Genomic DNA, 24,205 nt, shown 5'->3' with positions numbered 1-24,205 from the left:
TGGCTTCACCTTGGGGGTGCTCAGGAGTGGACATCTCACAGGAAAGCCAGGAAGGGTTCCTCAGCGGTATGAATACAGCGCTACGAGACCTCTGGGTAGAAGGTGCTATATGAATACAAACACATTCACATTTACACTGGCGACTGCACAAGGGGAAAGTTAACGTTATGCCATTTTGAGTGACTGGATAATTTTGCTAATTGGTAATTTTCAATCATTTAGTCCTACATCTTCTTGGGCACACAATTTTGTCAAGTACGTTACAGGTAAGCAATATATTTCTAACTTACTTCTTACTTTTGAGAATATGCAAACCTTGACAGGCTTCTCAGTCGTGTTTGTAAATAAACATCTTTGCAATGTTATTTATGTTTAGAAATGAAAATCGTTGTAATGGTTGATTTCTGTTTTAGGTGGCGTCAGCATAGCGATGTCTGTCTTGATGAAAATATTTGTAAGTCCTCTGTTTGGATTCGTAATGTCACTGTTTACAAAGCTTTGGCTGTCTCATGTGCTCCATGATGAGCTATCTGAAGTAGCTATTAGCCTTACAGTGGTTCATCTCACATTCTATTTGGGTAAGTGACACATTTTTTGTAATATGTTTCAAGTTAATGGCACTTCATTTGTATTCCCCTGATGTGCATCATAGCCAAGTCAAATACCCTTGAAATGATAAGTTGTGAGAAAATTAGAAAACATTTGTGTGAATTTACAGCATCCATTTTTTCCATCCCAAGACCAGGAGAATGACCTTTTACTGATGTGCCTATGTGGCACCTAATGAATAATGAATACTCTTTCCTCTTCTGGACAATGTTCCAATGAAAGATGGAATTAGGCTTTGCTGCTGTGGGTCTATACAGGAATTCCCCCATCTGTGAAAATTCTCCCATGATCTGTCACTTAGTCACTGAAATGCAATGAATAAACAGGAAGCAGTAATAACTCAATTTTAAATGAGCATACCTGGAAAAGACAACAAACCAGTTTGTAAGAAGCCAAACAATATAAAGACATTGTGTGGAATATTTCTTCCTGTGCTAGAGTTGATTTTTCTCAGTTATATAGTGACATTTCACAGTTTTTCTTCACATATGTTGCCAAGCTTTTGCCTTGTCCCCTGGAACTACAGGGATAACCATGTTACAGCAAAGGTGAAAGTGCTTGTGTCTCCCACAAAGACCATTGGTCTGTCTATGATGGAGAGTTTACTCCCTAAGCCTCCTCGCCTTTCTGGGTAGAAGTGGATGAGCAGTGAAAGTCTAAACCACTTACGTCAATGTAAGGAACCTCGGTGCCCAGTAGATATATATAGTTATCACAGTTGCAGTAAATATGTGACTGCCCAGCAATGTTTGCGAGTACATAGCACTTCAATATTCTCTCAAATGCATAAATACATTTACAGTGTGAATGGAAATCATAATGCTAGAAATAACCTAATATACCTGTAATGCGAGGTAATGTATTATTAAATCAGTGTATCTGTTTGTGGACAACAAAGTCTACTTATGATTGCTTTCTAAAACAGCACAACACTCCTAAAACCACAAACACAAGACAAAAGTGATGAAGTTACTAGAACGACAGACAATGTAAACAATATTCACAAATATTTACTGATCATGCCTGTGATCACAACATTTTAAAATGGGCAATTGTAATCCTCCAGCCAAAACTGAAATATGCTTGAAAAGGTTCTCAAATCTTCACATCTCCAACATGAAAACACATTCAAACACGCATTGTCATAGCCAATAGGTCTCGCTCTTGGGACCTTATAAGTATTTAGTTATGCAGCACAATATCCTTAGTCATCTGCATGGCTAAAAACTTACAAGGTAAAAGGTTTAGCCATGCAGCAGCTGATGTTGTTGCACCAAGGATATTGTGCCGCAAAACTAAATACTTATAAGGTCCCAAAAGCGAGACATATTGGCTATGGGAGAGAAACAAGGAGCTTCACTGGCATGGGAACATGGCAGGCACACGACAGGATGACAGAAAATCAATGCAGTGCAGCAGGAAGAGGACAAAGAGGAGTACATGACAACAACTGGGAATGGCGACATAAAGCAATACATCGAGAATAAGGGCAGGGCAGCAAGAGGTCTAAAAAACCATGAAAACCAATTCAGGGAATTTTGAGCAGGACAGACAATGGATAGGACTACAAGATCAACAGTTCACTGAGATAAAGACAGGACAAACATGGGACAGAAAGACAAATAAAGCAATGTATTTGGATAAGAGAGATCAGAAGTACAAGTAAAGAAATGTGCTGCGATAAGAGCAGGACAACAACAAGACAAGGTGATGAGGAAAGTAATGCTGGGGGTGGGGTGGACTTACCCCAGACTGCAAGACAAACAAAGCAAAACACGTGGAGAGGGGTACAACAAATGCACGGCTACAAGAAAAGCAATCGCGTATGAGTTGGACATCCTAGGAAAATACCAGGCACGGGAAGGAGCAGTGCGTCCACGAGCCACGACTGGACGCAAAGCAACGAAACTGAGCACGTGGATAAACAATTAGACACCGCATAGCGCAAATCAACCACAGGAGAAGGCTACAAAAGAACAAAAAACACCAAAAGAAAACACCTGAGCATGGATCTTCTGAATGTGTTATAAGCAGTTTAACACAGGTATGCATTCATACTGTAGCATAGTATACATGCGGCTCAAGTGAAAATAAAAAGTGTTTCAGTGCCTACCAAAATAGTTGTGTCTTGTTTCCTCACTACCTCGCTGGATGTGAACTCGGCGTGTGACGAAGCTTAATGAAGCGTTAGGTGGAAGTGGTTACAAGCGAACTCCCACGTCTTAATGCAACCGAGTAAAAGTGTCAATGTGATTCTACGGGCATGAATAAAGTTCATTGCAAAACAAGTGGGAGGCGTGGGGGGAGCGCACGTTCCCACACACAAGAGACAACTCTTGCAGCTGGGCGGGCTTGAGCCTTGAGGCTTGAAGTCCGCGAGCGATGCGCTTGAGCAATTGGCTTAATGAGGAAGAGATAGGAAAGGCAGATGGCGGCTGTGCGAGTAAGCGCTAGCTTTAGTCCACAAGCAAAAGCTTGTGGTCGGATTTCTGAAGCCCACTCACTAAATGTCTCGCCAGGCCAGCGCATGCGCTGGCTTAGGGGAGACCTAAAAAAGACAGTGTATCAGTAGCAAGCTAAGGAGAAGGACAGTGTCTCAGAATTCAGTAAATGAGTTACCATCACTAGGAATAAATATATCTTGGTTATGCTCATTCATTGGGCAACAACTATGTTGATGATGAAGGGGGAAATTGCAGCCTGACCTACGGGAACAGTGTAAAAAGCCTACAGGGTCAAAGGGCAAACATGTCTCTCTCTCTCTATTTAGGGTCGAGCCTGTGAGTGCATGCGCTAGTGCAAACACTTCGCTTGAGAAACCCTGTTGTATACAGAAAAGGGCTTGGAGCCCACCCTTTGCTTACAATTTTTAATTTGAGCCTAGTCATTGTGCAGGCATGGTCTGCAAGACCTGCTGTATTCAGTAAAGGAACTTTGATCCCACCTGCTGCTTACCTTAGGTTGACTCCTGTGTCATTCTTCTTTGCTGCCTCCTAAGTGGTTCACGCAGCAGATACGTCACTTCCATTCCTATCTGAGGAGCACTAGCCAAGAACAGTTTCCTTATGCTTTGATTGTGCAGCTGTTGTTTGAAGAACTCTATTTTTTTTGTTTCCAGCCTCGGCTTGTGATCTTTTGTATGCGTTTCTGCCTCCACCTATGTGGCAGAAAGTCCACAACCACCTACCCCCGTGTCTCTAGTTTTCTTCATGGTCTTATTAACATAAGCTACTTTTCAGCTTGGTCTTTTTACACCTACATGGCACAAAAGTATTTAGAGAATGCAGTGCCTTTGGTCGAGATTCTGCGCAGGCATACTCCCCTTCCCTCTTAGGAGTAGGCTGCCCTTGGTCAAAGGGAAGCACTATTTTTAGCAGAAACTTGGAGCGCCAGCATTTCCCTCTCTTTCTCCCTGGATTGGTAGATCCGGTGGCCCGCCCTCTTCTTCTGGGGACCTCTGGATCAGAAAGTAGCAGCTAGACAGGATAGTGCAACTGTTTGTGGGTTCATGTCAGGGCACTCGCTGTCAAATGATTACTATTTGTGTTACTTAATCTTTATTTTCTAAAGTCCCGTGCATTTTTCGTTTTTTGGCCGTAACCCTACCTGGTAAAACATGCCATCTGCTTATGTTTGTTATGTATATTCCTGTACATTTTCCTCTTATATCGTGTATGAACAGCAGAGCAGAAATGTTTCTGTCGTCATCTGCCTTGTGTGCTCGGAGTGCCCCTTGATAACATGTTCTAGCTGCCGCAGGGAACAGTTCGCTTCTGAAAAAAGTCAACTCTCTTCTTGGACAGATCAGCCTGCGAGGAAAGGTTTGTCCCCAACTCTGTACTTCACTAAATTAATTCATACCCTCGGGCTTGTGCATTCAGAATTGCTATTAAAGCCCTGGAAACCCAGCGATTTCCTTGTATCTTTCAACATCAGGTGTTAATATTAAAGCGACCACGCGTCCCGTATTAAATTTAAACCTTGGGTCCAGAATGTTTTATGTAAGAGCCATAGTTTGGTCTACTCGAGGGCTGGGGTAATCTTGGTCCTTGTGGCTGATGACCATAGGATGGACCACTCTCGGTTGTCCAGTGGTGGGTGAATGTGGTCATTGCAGTATTGTTCTGTTTTATCATTGATATTGGATTTCTGCGTGTTAAGGGTTTTATATATGTGCGACACCTGGTGCCCTAGTTTGTTTATGTTAGTTACATATTGAAATATTGATGGCTTAGCATTTGTTATCTTGGATTTTGTGATGGCTGTTTTGATCTTTAGAGATCTGTAGAGATCTGAGTCATCAAGCTGGTGGGCGTTTCTTAAGCTGGCGAGGGTCAGCGGCACGGAGTCCGCTTCCAGCTGGTATTGGTGCTCTATGCAATCTATTCAAATGTAAAATAATAAGAGACTTTGCTTCGATCACTACGGCTTTTATCAGAACTGAACTCCCCACAGTGGGAGAAAGAGAGCTACTGGACCTTCTGCTAATTGCCACAGCCAAGTTAGTACTAACGAACTGGAAGGACACCTCTACAACATCTTACAGCGGCTGGCTTAGCTGGGTCAATTACCTAAGAGGAGCTGACTCCCTAGCGATAAGATATTCACCATGGAAAATTTACTCCAGGCACCTTTGGGAACCACTGGACAAGTGCTTTGGCCCCTTCTGACACTCCTTAGAACCGAACCGCTGAACGAAACAATAAAAAATGCATCAAACAATGAAACGGTACACCACCGCAAAAGCGCTCGAAGATGCTCTATGACGTTTCATGTAATCTCTCTCTCCCTTTACTTATTCACTCTTTTCCTTTATTCTCTTTTCTTTTTCTCCCACCCCACATACAGCCTACCATAACTGTATAGCCAAGCTAAAAAGGGGGACACCCCAAGTACTTACTATGTACCATCTAACCTGTAACCCGTAAGATGGCCACCCATGCAAAGTCTTTTTCCCTGTGTTTTGTTTGTATGTGTATAAAAAACCATAAATAACATTTAAAAAAAAATGTAAACCAGGGCAGGAGTGTTTACTGAGCGACCAGCCAATCTGGGTTCAATGAGAAATCTGCAACAGTGAATCTTGGTAACAATCCCTCCCTCTAGAACATTCCATGTAAGGCTTCCTTCCATCCCCTTTGGCAGACATGTGCGCACCCTCTCCTTCTTTCAGAAAGAGACTTGCACGATTATTAGCCCAAAAGACTATCTAGTGTTTTTTTGCAACTTTCATGCTCCAGAGGCATCCGTTTATGTACACAACAGCGGGTCCCTTGCTTTAAATGATTCAGCGCTGCTGTACCAGATTGTGTAAGCCTTGCATCCTAAGCTTCTTTTCTCTATTTTCGGCCAGAGAAAATTTATTGAACTAGCATCCTGTCAGACAGTCTCTTGAGACCAGGCTTGTTGCAAATGATGTAATGGCATGTCAGGCATATGTACAACGAGTTAACGCCGCGTTAGCGGCACTTTTCTGCGGCTAATGCAACAATATTTTTATCGCCCTATTAACAATCTGTCACTAACAGCCGTTAGCAACATCCCCTCCCATGGTAGCGATAACTATCGCTAATGACATGCAAGGTAGATGTTCCCGTGCACAAAGGCACACTAACTCCACTTCACGTTATTTACAACGATCGCCTAGACCTGCAATATGTTAAAAAAACAGCCACTAAGCGGCAATAAAAATACTGCGTAGTTATCGCCATTGCTTGTACATATGCCCCTGAATATTTTCAAGCCCTTCTAAAATGAATAAAGCTTTTGGAGGTTACAAACATTTCCTTAAACAAATAAATATGCTAATGTACGAAGATCCCGCCGTTCACTCTCTTTAAATGCTTGTTTTAATTTCCTTTGGATTGCCATTAATACTTGTTTGTTCTAAATGCTGCCTTACGAGAAGACTGGAGAATTCAAAAGGGATAAGTCACAATGTCATGAGAGACTGTCACCTTGTACCTACAGAGCGACTTATCACAAATGGTCAATTACTCAAAAAGGTAGTAGTGTCCCCAACTTGGGAAAAACCGCACATCAAAAATAGAACAAATGTCATGAGAATCCAGTCAATGGCGTGATAAGTAAGCAGTTGCTGTATGTACCGCGGGGTGCTAAGAAAGCTGTAAGCACTCACTACCCAAAAGTGCCATAAGCAAGTTGAAAGATCAACCTGCCAGTGCAATTCATAAGAAAATCAGCTAATACAGCACACCCATAACAAATGTAAAAGGTCCTAAACACAACCCAATCTATAAAGACCAATGTTGGTGATGATTCAATAGACAATTTCCTCCAAGAGTCCTTAGATATTGTAGGACATTCCAAAGTTCCACAGGATAAGGTGAACAATCCACAAAGCTTGACTAGCGGAATGGCCACTGTGTGAGGCTCCCGCAGTCCGGCAAAAATTCATCATTAATCCTCGTCCGAAATCCGCTTCTTTGTCCTAGAAAGTGAGGGCATAGGTAGCGGAATATGTGCTGTGGCAGAGGAGCTGAAAATTAAGGCACTGCCTGAAGTCTCCTGTGGTCCGCAGTGAGGCAAATCTGAGAGTGGCAGTACCCTGTACCCGGTGGGAGCAGTGAGCAGGGTGTGACGGGTACACGAGGCCAGGGACGCACATGTGACCACTGGGCCGGGAGCACAAAATGGCGGCTGAATAGGATTGCTCCCAGATCCGATGGTGGAGAAGACACAGTGATTGAGCGGTGAGAGTGCAGGGGCGTGGCATTATCTCTGGCAGGCAGAAGACGCAGGAGGCGGCCGGAGACACTACCAGCAGCGAGGCGGGCCGCCTTCCAGATCTAGCGGCAGCCGCCCGCAACTGTGATTGGGCCGGAGCAGAGTGGGGCATACACTGTATCGGATTAATGTGCCTAGCAGTGGGGGGGGGGGTGCTGTAATGAGACATGGGCGGCCGACCAGAGCCAGCAGATCTGAGGTTCCGTGACAATTGTAAGTGGTGTTTTCGACTCGCACGAATATGGTCGAGTCTGGTATCTATGAACCGCAAATGACGAGTTTAGTGGGTGTATGCGTTTTCGCTGTGCTAGCCTGAACCGTTCGTTTGTTTCGTGGGTTTCTTCATCTGAACCCACGGGTTCCATCTTAGATACGGCATCCATTTTGTCTCTTGCCCTCAAGTAGCCAGCGAACGGACGCTGTCCGCTTCGCGACCCTGGGATTCCCAAACTCTTGCGGAAGACACGTTTCCTTTGAAGGTGTCTTTATGATGAGGGGGATGACACTGTAAGGCAGCTGGCCCCGCTCGAGGCTCATCTTGCCGTGCCGGTCTATTGTTTCAGTTGTGCATTCATTAGGCACCTCCCCTTTGATGCCTGCAACTCGTGTTTCCTGGTACCACCCCTTTTACACCCTCTTCGATCTGTTCACTGTCCTCGTCTTCCTATGCACCTGTTTCTGTCCTTCCCTCGATTCGTTTACTACTGAATGGAATGTACTAATGGTGGGAAGATGTACTTTTACAGTTGGGAACTGCCAAATGTTACTGTAATTATGTTTCGGACTCTGAATACATGAAAGCGACCCCTCATGATCTTTACGATGGGAACCGAGTTGTAGTCCTTTGTGCGCCATGTTATCCTATGCTTGAAAATTGTATAAAAAGGAGCGATCCACAGATACAAGTTGAGACAGACTCCTCGAACCTACACGTGTTGTACTTCCTGTGACTTCTGTGTTCCCTGCAGTAATAAACCTCGAATCTTTGACGCCGAAGGAAGTGTCCCGTGTCTCTGTCATTTGTACGCCGGAACAGGTTACCCACGAAGGTTTTAGGTGTTATCCCTGGCACCGCTGGGTCTTAGAAAAACCCAGTCCTTCAGTTGGCGCCCAACGTGGGGCTGCATCAGTGGTACCGGTCCAAGCCCGACGATCGTGAGGAACTTCGTGTGAAATCTCCGAGAGAAGGTGCACCCCGCTTCATCGATCCTGTTGTCGAAACAAGTGGCCCAACGACTTTTCCCGCGAAGATCCCCGCCTCCTGACAGCTGCGACGGACTGCTGCCCTGACTGTAGACCTGTTTTGGCGCCTGGCGTAGACCTTGGTACAGCAAGACGATTGACGGGCCTTCCTGGTGACGCCATTGATCTTTGAGTTAAGTATTTGTGGGTCGCTCCCAGAGTCCTTTGTTGTGGGTGCTTAGTTGTTGCATGGTTCCATTGCATTTGTGGTTCTTGGTATTTTGTTCTTTGTTGTAATATTTGACGTCTGCAGTCGCCAAAAACCGAGGGTTTTTGCTCTTTGCAGGGACATTGTAATCCTATAACCCTTGAAGTTTGTGAAACTCGGTTAGTGTGCATGATGCCTGGCCGTAGTACTTTGTTCAGTTGCTTTAGAGGTTGTGGTGCGGATTCCCGACTGGAGGACTCGTGTCCGATACCTCCGGTTGGAACTCCAACTTACGAATTGTATAGTCGACACGGATTAGGTCCAATTACATTCAATGAGTGTTGGGTTCGTTACACTAAAAAAGACGGTGTCCTTAGTTGGCCACCTCATGGTAGTTTTGAGGCTCCGATTCTAGATAATCTTGAAGCTAAATTGTTCCAAAGAAAAGCAAGGCCGGCCATGTTTGATTCCTTTCGGTTATGGCGTAAAGAAGCCAAGCAGAAAGAAATCAAGCAGATTAAACGTAATAAGAGAGAAGGGATCGTTACAACGGTAAGAAACGCAGAGCAGTTTCAGCGAGATAAGGAGGAAAAGGAAAAGGAAGTTTTCGATAGATTGCAGCGCATGACTGTTGTTAAGTGTTACCCTGCTTTGCCGACAGGTACGGATAAGAAGGAGGACGTAGTAGAGGACCCCTTGTTGTCCTATCTCATGAAGTCACCACCTCCGTACGCACAGGGTACTGCAGTTCCTGTGGTTCCCCCTGTCCCTGTTCCTCCGCATGCTCCTGTTCCTGTTCCCCAACATGTACCTGTTCCTCCACTTGTTCCTGCTCCCTTGCCTGCTTCCGTTCCTACTGCTCCTCCGCTTGTACTTCCTCATACTCCTGCTCCCGCTGCCTCTGCTGTTCTATTTACTCCTGCTGTCCCTTCTGTTCCCGAGACTTCTCTTGTTACCCCGGTGTGTTACTCTACTACCCCATCTGCTCGACGTCGTGTTCCTTCTGTTGCTGCTAACTTTTTCGATTCTCTTGGACCAGTTCTTGAGTCCGCTGGTTCTCAAGGTCCCCAAAGACGAAGTCAGCTTCCAGGTAGTAGGGAGCGTGACTCACTATATAATATGGCGATGGGCTGGATTAGGTACCCTCTTCGGAATCCTCCGCGTGTAGTACTTGATACGTTTTCTCAATTCAACATACCGACACAGAGGTTTGTGTTTGAGGAAATGTGCAAGCTTTTACGTGATCAAATATCGGCTGATGCATCTGATGATGTATTGACTGCTCTAACTAATCTTCAGCTCCAGTTTGCGAGCGGAATAATGGTGGATAGCAATGTTCGACGTGCTGTCGAGCAGTTGCTATCTTTTCGTCCTTCTATAATGCCTCGGGCATTGTTTGTAGAAGACATTGAGGGACCGCCAGAAGCGCCTGGTCAGTATCCTATGCGCGAGGTTCCACCAGTGTGGATGCCAGGTAACCCTGGCGCTGCTCCGCCGATCCTGCCACACTTTCAGAGAGTGTGGATACATCTTCCGTGGAAGAGATCGGAAGTTTTGCAGGTGAAGCAATCTTTGCCTGACCCTCGCAAAAATCCTGCAGGGTACTATAAGGAATTGTCGCAGCTAGTGGATGCTACGATAATGAATCTTGCCGACATCGATATGTTGTTCGGTAACGTAGTTCCGCAACCGGTTTGGGCAAAAATTTGTCAAGAAAATCATGCAGCAGAATTAGGTGGTGATTGGGCTGCTCTTATAGCGGCAGATACACGACAAGTTGGTGGGGCTAAGCCTGAACAGTTAATTACGGCTTTGCCCCAGAGAATTATTACCCTTATGAAGACGCTTATGCCAGCTATGAAGGTGAATTGGGACAAGTTGTCCGCTTGCAAACAAAAGAAGGACGAGAGTGTCTCTGATTTGTTTACAAGATTTGAGGAGGCATTCATCGATCATAGTGGTCAGGATATGGGTACCGAGGGAGGTCAGAGGTTGTTTGTGGACAAATTTGTGTCTAATCTGTTGCCGGACTTAAGCAATAAATTAAGGAATTCTGAGAGTGCGTGGGCTGTTTCTACCTCTGCTCAAATATTGGCTACGGCACAGTATTATGAAAATAGGGAGAAAGAGGAAAATGATTGTGCAGATAAAAAGACAAAAGAGCTCAAAACTAAAGTGTTGTTGCAACAAGCGTATCCTCCACGTTCGAATCAGAATGATTCGCAACAGCGGAATCGATCGCAGTCTCAGTCGATTAGGTCGCAATCACGAAATGACTCCTCTTCGCAGAGATCTTCGTTGGGGTACAATTAGTGTGCCTATTGTAGGGGAGAGGGTCATTTGAAATTCGATTGTCCAGTTTTACGTGATCGCAATAGTGGTAATTCATCTAGAGGAGGTCGTAGTGGTCCTCAACAAGCATCACGTGGTCGAGGCCGCGGTGTTCAAAATGATCGTTCCGATAATTCTTCAGATTCTAATAATTGTTTCGATCAGCGTGGATCGTCGCAAGGAAGATCTGCGCAGGACAATGAGGACGATTATTACGTTGATCAGGGCACTGACGACGGTAATTACTAGGATAGCCATAGACAAGGAGAGGGAGTAGTATCAGTTCCGGTTGATCAGAGAGGGCCTTACGTCGCAGTTGCCACCTCGGGCGTCGTTGAGCCTTTTCTGTTGAACACTGGTGCAGCGAAAAGTTCCATCATGCATTCGAAACTCCCTGGCGCACCTTTGTCTGGCTTAACAAATGTTTCCGTTGGATTCTCTGGCGCCCCTGTTAGCAATCCAGTTTTGCGCCCTTTGCCCCTTACAATTGGGCCCCGAGAGCTGCAAGCTCCCTTGATTTTGACTACTAGTTGTGGTGAAAATCTCTTGGGCCTGTATTTGCTAATACGTCTGTATGCGACTCTGTATTGTTCTCCTGCGGGAGTAAAGCTTACTTTGGGTGAGAGAGTTACCTCTCCAATGTACTTGTCTCTCGATAAACTTCCGCCGGAATTGAGTTCACTTCCTGCATCTTTGTGGGCAACAGGTCCAAATGACGTGGGCCTGCTTGATATCTCCCCTTATGTCGTTCACTTGAAATCTAATGTGCGTTTGCCACGTATTCCCCAGTATCGTATCTCCCTTGATGGTGAGCGAGCGCTGTTAGCAATCATCTACGATTTGATTGAGAAAGACGTTATCGAGGAGACTCAGGGAAACTTGTGCAATAGTCCTGTGCTGCCCATTCTGAAGCGCACTGATCCATCAAAGCCTCCTGTTTATCGTTTTGTTATCGATTTACGGGAGGTGAATAAAATTGTGATTCCTCAGTTCCCTGTGGTGCCTGACATTACGGCTCTACTGACTCTGATTCCAGCTTCTGCATCTTGGTTCTCAGTGATCGATCTGAAGAATGCGTTCTTCAGCATTCCGATTGCTGAGGAGAGTAGACACCTTTTCGGTTTCTCTCTTGGTGGCCGCAGCTTTAGGTTTAAACGTGCTCCTCAGGGCTACTCTGAGAGTCCATCGATATACAGTCAAGCCTTGAAAGGCCAACTTGATGAGTTTGTGTTGCCGGCCCGTGCGGCCTTGATCCAATACGTCGATGACTTATTGGTGGCTGCAGATACTCAGGACATTTGTAAAATCGCTACGGTATCGTTGTTGCAGCATCTCTGTGACTTACATCACAAGGTGTCACCTTCTAAACTGCAATATTGTTGCCAAGAAGTAACCTATCTAGGTCACTTATTGTCAAAGGAGGGAAGAAGGTTGACCCCAGAGAGAATTGCGGCAATTGCCCGAATGACTGTGCCAACAACTCAGAGAGATGTGCGTGCCTTTTTAGGTATCACGTCATACTGCAGGCAATGGATGCCAAATTTTTCATTGCTAGCGAAACCATTGGTAGCTCTCACGTGCAAGGATGTTCCAACTCCTTTGCCATGGACGGAAGAATGTCAGAAAAGCTTTTCTGAACTACGTGACGCGTTGTGTTCGGCTCCTGTGTTAGGTACCCCTGACTACAGTAAGCCGTTTACACTATACGTTCACGAGAGGGAAGGTTGTGCGTTGAGTGTTTTGACGCAACAATTCGGTGGTAAGCAGCGTCCATGTGCATATTTTTCCTCGACCTTGGACCCGGTAGCTAGAGCATTGCCGAGTTGTTTGAGAGCAACAGCGGCAGCTGCGGTGTCCATCCGACAATCTGCAGGATTGGTCATGGATAATATGCTTACGGTGATGGTTCCGCATGCAGTTGACACTCTCTTGAATCGCACGAAGACCCAACACCTGACGAGTGCAAGGTTGTCTGGGTACGAGTTGACGCTTTTGGCAAGTCACATTCAAATAAAACGTTGTAATGTCCTGAACCCGGCGACTTTGTTGCCAATTAGTATGGAATCAGACGATGTAGCACCTCATGACTGCTACTTACGAACTGAGGAGGAAATGAAAGGTCGTGTTGACTTGAAAAATACCCCATTGGAAGACCCCGATGGTACCTTGTACGTGGACGGGTCGTGTTTTAAGTTGCCGAATGGTGATGTGATCACTGCTTATGCTGTGGTGACGTTGAGTACGGTTGTGGAGACTGCGAGACTGAATCAGAATTCTGCACAGGCGGCAGAGCTGATTGTCTTGACTAGAGCGTGTGTGTTGTCGAAAGGGAAACGGGTGAATGTGTTTACGGACAGCCAATATGCATTTGGCGTTGCCCATAGCTTCGGACGATTGTGGAGAGAGAGAGGTTTCATGGCATCGCATGGTACGAAGATCCAGCATGGACAGCTTGTGAATGATCTTTTGGATGCACTTACATTGCCCGAGCAGGTGGCGATTATTAAATGTAGTGCGCACCGTAAGGTGACGGATGATGTTGGTCGTGGCAATGCGTTTGCGGATGAGATTGCTAAGGAGACTGCCCGGAACCTTAGCACTAGAATGTATGTGACGAGTTCGGTAAGGTGGCCTGTAGAAACTGGTATGTGTGAAGACACCATCGAGAGCGTGAAAGCGATTCAGAATGAGGCCACCGAGACTGAAAAGACGAAGTGGAAAGAGAGTACGGGAAAGTTGGATGTGAATGGCTGCTGGATTGATCTGTCGGAGCATAAGAGGTGGATGTTGCCGGATGCGTATGTGCTAGCTGTCGTGACGATGGCACACGGCTTGGCACATATTAGTGCGAAAGGTATCTGCAAGTTGTTGTCCCCTGTATGGAAGAATGATGGTATTACTAAATGCGCTGAGAGATTGGTGAGGAATTGTATGATATGTATGATGTACAACCCTGGTAAGGGAACCCCTACACCTCCTGGCCATTTTGCTCCCCCTTCATGTCCCTTTGAGGTGATTCAGCTAGACTTCATCCATATGGAGCGATGCAATAACCTGAAGTACGTTTTAGTTGTGGTTTGCGCATTCTCCCGATGGATTGAAACCTACCCTCTTAAAGACAACACTGCTCTGTCCACTGCAAAAATCCTACTGAAGGAATACTTTCCTCGGTATGGAATGCCACGGATTGTATGGTGTGATAACGGAAGTGAGTTTGTGGGGAGTGTGATGAAGAGTGTGTGTAAGGGCCTTGGAATTACACAGAAATTCCATAGGGCCAATCATCCCCAGTCAGCAGGTTTGGTTGAAGGGTATAATGGCACCCTAAACTGAAACTAGCGAAGATTCAGGCTACAACTGGTCTCTCGTGGCCTGACGCTTTACCCTTAGCTCTTCTGTCAACAAGGGTGACTGTACACTCCCGAGTAGGGCTCAGTCCCTATGAGATTGTGTTTGGCCGCCCTGCAAATGTTTGGGGGGTCCCTAGACCCAGTGTGTTCTCTGATCTTGAATACCCAATGTTGATCGATTATCTTCATGATCTGACTGCTAAACTGAGGTTAATTCACCAACAGGTCTTTGAAGCACTGCCGACGCAGACGGAGGGTCCAGGCCACCAGCTCCAGCCCGGAGACTGGGTGGTGACGAGGAATTTTGCCCGGAAGCACAACCTTGAGCCTCGTTTTACCGGACCCTACCAAGTGCTCCTTACCACGAGGACTGCTGTTCGTTTGGAAGGGCGCAAGAACTGGGTGCATGCCACCCATACCAAAAAGGTACCTATACCTTTACCGGCAGACTCGTGGGTGAGGAAGGGCATCGCCTCGTCTGAAGTCGAAACTGTACCGACCTTCGTTCCTTTTAGCGACGCTCAGCCTGTCGGAGAGACCTCAGTGCAGCAGAACGACATTGTTGAACATTTGTCATCGAGAAATTCACCATCTGAACAATTGACTGATCAACAGAACTCTGTCTCATCATCGGACCAATTGTTTGACGAACAGACACGTCCTGGGAGGAGCCGATATTTTCTTCGATCCAGTACTAAAGACTAATAAAATATTTTTGCTCTCTCCCCGGACATCTACGTTACCCCATTATCACTGACCAGTTGAACACACTTGTATAATTGTGATTTTCGTAAATTTGAGTCTTTTCCACATATGTGTTTTTGCTTCCACAGCTAGCAGATTGTATATATTGTTGAATTAAAATACCTTGCATCCGGGTGGACCGTAGGGCCGCGCGGGTACTTCCTTCTGGTTAGTAGGTCTTGACACTAGGTCGAAGACCGTCGATTCCTAGGAACTCCTGGGGATTGACTACTGCTACACAGAACGAAGTGGGTCAACAACGTTGTGGACGGTTTTAGAGGATGGCTTTCTCAAAGCTGTCGGACTTGGAAAAGGCTCAGGCCCATAGATTCGAGTTGTGCAGGATTGCACATACAAAATGTTTCATGTTTCAGATGTTCCTCTTATTCCTAACTGTTTCCTTGTTACTGGTGGGTGGGGTGTATTACATGATACAGTTATTGTTGCCTACTGCCTCACCTACCCCTTCTTCTGAACCTAAAACTACCTCCACTGTTTCTCCTCATTCCTTCCATATCTTACCCCAACAAGAGCAGGTTAGACATGCGGAATTCATGAACAATTCCTTCGTTCAGCTCCTTCATCAGCATCAGTTAGTGGTGAACACTACCAATTGTTGGGTGTGTGGGTTAATGCCACATACCACCGATAAGGGAATTCCGTACTTGGTCCTTCCTTATAGTTCCCAGGGTTCAGCTCGAGCATTCCAAACAATGTTTCGAAGCGCACTAGATTCCTACCCCAATCGAGAGCCACGTCCTCCACACTTTGGTCCCGGTCCGTACCATAAGCCTTTGGCAATAGCGATTGCTGATTTAGATAGGGATATCTATGAGCCGTCGCTCATCCCAGAGGAAGAGGTGCGAGCTTATAGGGATTTGAGTGAGGTTGAGTATAGTATGCTCGTAGGCGAAAGACAGCTTAGAAGCTCGTCTCCAATATGGATCGTACCCCACCTTGGTAACTTCAGTCTGAAAGGCCGTGGCCGAAGCCTGAGAGCTCACCTTGGAGAGAGTGCTTACCAATGCTCTCTTCCCCTGTTTTCCTGACTGCCAAGGGTACGTACTTTGTCTGTTACGACCGTGCATATACATGGTTGCCCCTGGACTTTGCGGGCACCTGTTATATTGCAAACTTGTTGCCACCGACGTTTACGGTTGCCTCAGATTACCATAAGACTAGAGTTGTGAGGGGCGTGATTAGCAAAGAGGACACTGCCGGTCAAGAGGCAGGAGACTTTTTCAAGGGTTTCTTTCCGTTTTGGGGGCCTATGGTTAATAGTAGGAACCTGAGACAGTTGACTCGAGTGGTGGAATCGACTGCTAATATCACTGCCAGTGCCCTTGGCAACATTACAGCAGAGCTTCAGGCGGATAGGCTTATGACGTTGCAAAATCGTATGGTTTTAGACGTTGTCCTAGCAGACCGAGGTGGAGTATGTAAGGTGATCCATTCGAGCTGTTGTATTTTCATTCCAGACAACGCTCCGACTGTCTATCAAGCCATCTCGAAGTTGCATAAGATCTCTGAGTCCATACACGTGGACGTAGGGGATTGGACGCTTCTCGGGTGGTTTTGGGGCCTAATGTCGACTTGGGGTTGGAAGATTCTGATGATCATCGGGGTTGTTGTAGCATTCCTGTTCACGTGTTGTCTTTGAGTGCAGTGTGGTCCTGCCTTATGTGGCCTCTGTGCTACAACGTGTATGAGGCAGCCGCCTGTTACCAAAGGAACTCTGATGGATAGAGTTATGTTGCAGCAGCATCTAGATGGTCTGATGAATATCGAGATCGATTATGATTCCGACTAGTGCTTGCCTACATGAGGGCAAAAGGAGGGTCTGAGGTTCCGTGACAATTGTAAGTGGTGTTTTCGACTCGCACGAATATGGTCGAGTCTGGTATCTATGAACCGCAAATGACGAGTTTAGTGGGTGTACGCGTTTTCGCTATGCTAGCCTGAACCGTTCGTTTGTTTCGTGGGTTTCTTCATCTGAACCCACGGGTTCCATCTTAGATACGGCATCCATTTTGTCTCTTGCCCTCAAGTAGCCAGCGAACGGACGCTGTCCGCTTCGCGACCCTGGGATTCCCAAACTCTTGCGGAAGACACGTTTCCTTTGAAGGTGTCTTTATGATGAGGGGGATGATACTGTAAGGCAGCGGGCCCCGCTCGAGGCTCATCTTGCCGTGCCGGTCTATTGTTTCAGTTGTGCATTCATTAGGCACGTCCCCTTTGATGCCTGCAACTCGTGTTTCCTGGTACCACCCCTTTTACACCCTCTTCGATCTGTTCACTGTCCTCGTCTTCCTCTGCACCTGTTTCTGTCCTTCCCTCGATTCGTTTACTACTGAATGGAATGTACTAATGGTGGGAAGATATACTTTTACAGTTGGGAACTGCCAAATGTTACTGTAATTATGTTTCGGACTCTGAATACATGAAAGCGACCCCTCATGATCTTTACGATGGGAACCGAGTTGTAATCCTTTGTGCGCCATGTTATCCTATGCTTGAAAATTGTATAAAAAGGAGCGATCCACAGATACAAGTTGAGACAGACTCCTCGAACCTACACGTGTTGTACTTCCCGTGACTTCTGTGTTTCCTGCAGTAATAAACCTCGAATCTTTGACGCCGAAGGAAGTGTCCCGTGTCTCTGTCATTTGTACGCCGGAGCAGGTTACCCACGAAGGTTTTAGGTGTTATCCCTGGCACCGCTGGGTCTTAGAAAAACCCAGTCCTTCAGATCCCTGAGCGTGCAAGAGAGCCTGTGACCAGGTGGACTATGTGGTCCCACAGATATCCTGCAGTGATCAGGCAGTAAGGCGCGAGAAGGAAGGAACGCACCACTGGCCTCAATAGAAGTGCGGGGCACACTTGCAACAGAGAGCAGTGAGGACTCTGTGGCCTGAAGCTACTGGCATAAGTTGTAACACACAACTGATAGGGAAGTGTATGGGCTGACATATCCGGTGTGAAACCGGCAAGACACGACAGAAAGCGTGCCAGGATTTGTAAGCGTGGGGGAGCGGGCAAGTGATAGATGCTCCTACTGATGATAGCGCTTGGCACGAAAGGGCAGGGTAGTGCCAATACGCATACTTTGTACCGGCAACCTTACATATAAGGAGGTGTTCGGATAAAAGACAGCTGTGCCATTAGAACATAAACGCCAAAGTATACAAGAAGGGGCTAGTGCGTGCAAGAGCCAGGAACAGAGCAAAGGAGCTGCGACTGGCTATATATCAACGCCATCATGGGGAAATTGGAGGCGCTGCAGCCCCGCCTCACTTTTGAGGCTAAGAAAGGAACCAGACACCAGATGGCAGAGGAGGAATCTGGCGTAGGCGGAGGGCCGCACCAGGCAGAAGCGGGGGAGGATCTGAAATCCATGCTTACGGAGGTACGCAGGGATTTGCCTCTATCGCGGACAAGATGGACACGCTCACAATGCGGATGGATGCGATAGTGCTTAAGATACAGGGGCATGAAACACGACTCAAGGATGCCAAACAACAAATATCGGACACAGATGACACGACGACACACTTGCAAAAAGCGGTTACGCTGATGGATATACTTTTATAAGGTAAAGCCGCCAAGAACGAGGACATAAAGGCACGCAGCAGGAGAAATAACGTTAGAATTTTGGGTATTCCGGAGAGTACGAACACTGGTCGAATGGAGGACTATGTGGACAAGTTACTCAGGGAAGTGGTAGGAGCAGAATCGCTGTCCCCACAATTCATTGTAGAGAGAGCCCATGGAGCACTGGGCCCCAGACCACCTCCTGGAAATACACCTAGACCTAAATTAGCACGCCTCTTAAATTACAGGGACAGGGACACCGCTTTACATGTGGCACGGGAGAAAAGAGAGCTGACCTATGATGGAGTGACGTTCACTATATTCCCTGATTTTACGTTGCATGTCCAAGAGGAAATATGGAAGTTTGTACAGGTGACACAGAAACTCAGAGCAGCCCAGATTCCATATGCATTTCTCTACCCTGCTCGGATGCGTATCACATATCAGGGAGTGCACAGAATTTACACTTTGCCACAACAAGTGGAAGATATTCTGAAAAAGGCTAAGAAACAAAAGCAGGCGCCGCCAGATGAGGAAGAAACGTGGACATCAGATGTAGAATAGAAAGGAGACAGATCGCTGAGTGGACACTTGCCTCAAGCTCCACGGAAGGCTTGCAGGGCTGAAAGATGGAGTTTAAGGATAAATATAGGTGAAAATGGACAGTGAACTCACTACTACTCTTCAGATATTGATGCGGAGAAGGACGTGAACTGACTAAACAACCGGACCCCCTCGTCATTCTTCCAGGTGAGAGGCCGGTAACACACGTTGCCTGGAGGAGTAAGAGGAGAACATGGGCCACCCGGCAGACCATCCCCACACGGGTGTACCCCAGAATTGCTTTATTTGGACTTACCTGTTCTAATCTAGGATGTCACCTAGAGATGTTGGTTTATTTGTTGATAGGGAGGGTGGTGGAATGGGGGAAGCTGGCATGTTTGGGATGCTTCAGTGGGAGGGGGGAGGTTTAGTATGGGTTGTTACGGGCAGGCAGGTTTTATTTGAAAGTCTTAAACCAACAGAATGGCAGGTGACTGACAAGGTGGTAGTGATCATATTTGCATGGCATGGGTGGGGAGGAAAAGGGATATGTTACAGGAGACACATTTGCACCTACAATGCTCCAGCATGTTCGCCAGCAAATGGGCCAGCATAAGATTATTTGCTTCTTATTCTACCTACGCCAGGGGTACAGCCATACTGATTAAAAAGTAGATGCCCTTTGAGTTAATGGGAGTGATAACTGACCCTCGAGGGAGGTATGTTATAGCCTGGGGGAGGCTGGGTAGAGAAACGGTCACATTAGTGAATTGTTATGGTCCTAGTACAGACACCCCAGAGTTTTATACAACGGTCTGGGGCAAGATCCTCACTGTAGGATCCACTCACTTAACATGAGGAGGGGATTTCAATGTGGCCTTGAACCCGGCTCTTGGCAGATCCAGCCCGCAGATGGACCGCTATAACCGATCTCAGGAGGTAATGCGGGGAATCATGGAAGAAGGCTGGTTAATTGACAGCTGGCGCTACACTCATCCCCAGCTGAGAGAAGGCACCCACTTTACCTCGTACACGGGCACTTGGGCACGCCTTGATTATTGTTTAGTTTCAAGGGGGCTGGGGCATAATACACCTAAAGTTACACAACCTGCACAAACCGTCTCTGACCACTGCCCGGTGGCACTTGCACTTTTATTGCCCGGGTACGATAGACCGTGGCCCTGTTGGAGGTTACAGCCACGGGCATTAACAGATGCCGTCTTTCAAAGCGACCTTGCTAGTAGATAAGTTAGTGCTACCTGACCAATCGGGATTAGTCCCTGGCAGGGCCGCCTCCCATAACCTCCGTACCCTGTTTTTTCTAGTTCAAACGATAGCGCCGGAACTTCCTCTTGCAGCAGTTTTTCTAGATGGCACCAAGGCGTTCGGCTCTGTAGAGTGGGATTATTTAATTACAGTACTGCAGTGCATGGGATTCCCGCAGATATATATTTCATGGATACATTTACTGTATAGCCAACCCAAGGCTAAAGTGTTAATCAACGGCTATGTGTATTCTGCGATATCCATTTTGAAGGGCACACGACAGGGGTGCCCCTTATCCCCATTGTTGTTTGCTATAGCTATTGAGCTGCTGGCCAGTAGGCTTTGCCAGTGTCATCAGGAAAAAGCAGTTTGCTGTTTCCTCTGCCAAATATTAGTTTTGCTATACGCGGATGACATAACACTATATGTTAGGGACCCCCAGCAGAATATTAACACACTCCTGTGGGAATTCATTGTGTTTGGCAGACTATCCAGTATTTGCATCAATTGGGGGAAGTTGCAGGTCTTCCCGCTCACAACAGCTGTTTCTCAATTCCAGCTTGATTTCTACCTAGAGTGGCGACACACAGATCTCCGCTATTTAGACATCCAGGTGACTAGGGATAGGGATGAGATGAGCCAACTTAATTATGGGACAGCTATCACGAAATTAAATGGTAACGTCACACGCTGAATATCGCTCCTTTTGTCTCTAGTGGGCCGTGCCACTCTAATCAAAATGGTCGTGCTCCCACAGTTTTTTATCTGGTCTTAAACATACCCTACCATCCTGGGTCTTACTTTTTAAAAACTTTACGGGCTTAGCTGATTAGATTACTATGGGGGGGAAACAACCTTGGCTTAGTTGGAGGACTCTGACTAAGCTGTAGGACCAAGGGGGACTCGACATACCACATTTTGAGATATATTATCTGAGTATCCAGGCCCAGTATGCCTATTACTGGATCCGCCCTCGTAAATATATGCTGCAGATAGCCACAGAGGATTGGCTTGCGGAACCTGTGCCACTAACTGGCATTGTACAAGGACCTAGACGGGCACGTACGACACCTTCCACTGTGGTCATGTGCACGGTAGATGCATGGCATCGTACAACGGACAACCTCTCTCAGCCCGTTCTTTACTCTTCCCGGCTGCCCTTGATGTATCACCCGGCCATATCCCTGCTACGGGAATAGGGTTTAAAAATGTATGCACGCGTGTTCATGTCACCGTGTGGGGAGGCCTATTCCATGAGGTCCTCTGAGCACCTCTTTCAGGGGATACAGCCCACGGCACTGGAAGTATTCCTTTACGTGCGATTGCAACAAGGGATGAAGGCGGTCCTTTCCGACTTTCCAAGCAAGGCGGAAAATCTCGTCCCATTGCACGACATGATGGGATCTACGGATCGGAAGCATTTAATGTCACACCTATACAAAAGCATACGTGCTCAACAGGAACATGTCCTGAGTCCTGCGTGCACACATTAGGCGGAGGAGCTCGGGTCCGTCTGAGATACCGGATGAGCAGTGGGAATACTGTTGTACACAAACCTCGCAAATATCGGCTAGCTGCAGACTGCGGGTCATACATTTTAAGTTCATGCAACAATTATATTACACCCCTCTTAGAAAGTACCACTTTCATCTCCAGGATAATGACAGGTGTGATAGATGTGGCAGGGAAGGGGCGGGTTTTCAACATCTTGCATGGGAGTGCCGGGCAGTGCAGGAGTACTGGGGCCAAGGCTATGCAGCGCTTGGGAAAATGATCAATTATGCACTAGAAATGGGTCCTATGGTGGCCCTTCTTAGTTACACAGCACAGATTCTTAAATCCTATTGAAAGTTCATTGCTTTATCGCTGCTACTCGCCAACCGTTGAGTTGCTTGTAGATGGGGTAGGGGGCGGGCTCCTAAGTTCAAAGAATGGTTAGCAGACATGTTGTATTGCCAGGAACAAACAACTACGTATGTGGAACTTCTTCCAAGGGCGACTAGACCGAAGGACATATGGGGACCTCTCCAGGGCTACTTACTCCAGCGTGATTCGGATGAGGTGGATGCCACTACTATAGAGAGCGCTTGTTGAAAAGGGGTGATACCTTGGTGCCTGTCGCACTTGGAGGTGCAGTATAATCAAGGCTGCATGTACTAAGAGTAGGGAGAGGGAGGATCTTCGACCCCCCTGACTGGGTTGGACGGGCTCAGGGCTGATGTGTGTCATTGCTGCTCATACTTCGTAAGAGACTGTCACCTCTGCAAATGTGTTTTTTTATAAGTATGCGTCCCACTGGTTGTACCTTACTCATTGCCTTTGTTTTTAATGTCAGAATGTCGGAAGAGATTGTATATTTGGAATGTTTAACCTGCCACATGTTTATGGTAATGCATTGTTCAGCTGTATAACAAAATTACAAAATAAAGTTAAAAAATAAAATAAAATCCACAAAGCTTCAGTATAAGACGTTGCTTTTATTAGTCTTTCAACAATTATCCAATAGAAAGAACAGCCAACGCGTGTTTCGTCTTTACCTGGTCAGTACAATGACTTTCTCAAGGCTAATGGTTGGTTCTTAATGGTTCCAGAAATCCAATAAATACGACCGAAGACATATCAACTCAATGAAGAGTTTCCACAATGTAAAAGCTAAAATCAGGTCAGTCCCCACTGCTCGAGATTTGAACGTTGAGCTGCTAATACAGATGGACCTTACGGATTATGGTTGGTTCGCCCACTACTGTGTTACTTTTTGTTGCCACAAGACATTGTATCTTTTTAAGGGGTTCCTCGCAAGCCCTTCACACCTTATCTTGGTGTGAATTCTGGATTTGAGAATGACGCATATTGAGAATTGTAGATAATAAAAAGTTGTTCACAAGCATGGTTCCTGGACAATAACTACACTGGATTACGTACCTTATTGTGGACCATACTCACTGCTCCCATACTTTTTCAGCAGTGGGGACTGACCTAATTTTAGCGTTTACATTGTGGAGACTCTTCATTGAGTTGATAAGGTGGGTTGTACCCCTTATCCTGTGGAACTTTGGAATGTCCTACAATATCTAAGGACTCTTGGAAATTGTTTATTGATCCATCACCAACATTGGTCCTTAAAGATTGTGTTGTGTTTTGGACCTTTTACATTGGTTATGGGTGTGCTGTATTAGCTGATTTTCTTATGAATTATTACAAATGGTAGTGGATTTCAGTCTGTGCACGCACTTCAGCAACCAGGAGCTTCCTTTTGGTGCTCAGCCTACATTGAGAGACAGTTGTATTCCAAAATTCACAATCAACTAGAGAGTACATAAACTGCCTTTATGGGCAGGACAGTGTAATTACAAGTTCTAAAACAACCTTTAGAATTCTGAGATAGGCTGCTAGCATGTGCTATGGATAGCAAGCATTTGCAATGCCAATTGGTCTCGTATTTGTGAGAGTTAGAGGTACGTGAGAATGTGTTTCATTCTTGTGTATTGGATTGGAGTGCATGTATGTGATGTGAAGTGGAATTACTTTGTTTGGAATTGTTGATTGGTGGATTTGTGTAGTGGAATTATGTGGCATGGTGTGTAATTAAAATATGTAGATAGTAAGAATGTGGCATTGAGTGTACTGGAATTAT

At 46.3% G+C, this 24,205-nt stretch overlaps 1 protein-coding gene across 1 annotated transcript in view; it reads left to right on the top strand.

Moving 5' to 3' along the window:
- The window catches only part of LOC147733269 (sperm-specific sodium:proton exchanger-like), a 7,973,824-nt gene that overhangs the window by 1,035,492 nt on the left and 6,914,127 nt on the right, over positions 1-24,205 (top strand). Inside the window, exon 6 of the mRNA XM_086956195.1 lies at positions 414-578. Within this exon, the coding sequence (XP_086812321.1) occupies positions 414-578 (165 nt within the window). The remainder of the gene's footprint in view (positions 1-413; positions 579-24,205) is intronic.

The sequence above is a fragment of the Lissotriton vulgaris genome, chromosome 2_1 (genome assembly GCF_964263255.1).
Source record: "Lissotriton vulgaris chromosome 2_1, aLisVul1.2, whole genome shotgun sequence".
NCBI classification, from domain to species: Eukaryota; Metazoa; Chordata; class Amphibia; order Caudata; family Salamandridae; genus Lissotriton; species Lissotriton vulgaris.
The sequence above is the reverse complement of the archived record's forward strand: the minus strand, read 5'-3'. Positions and strand labels throughout refer to the sequence as shown.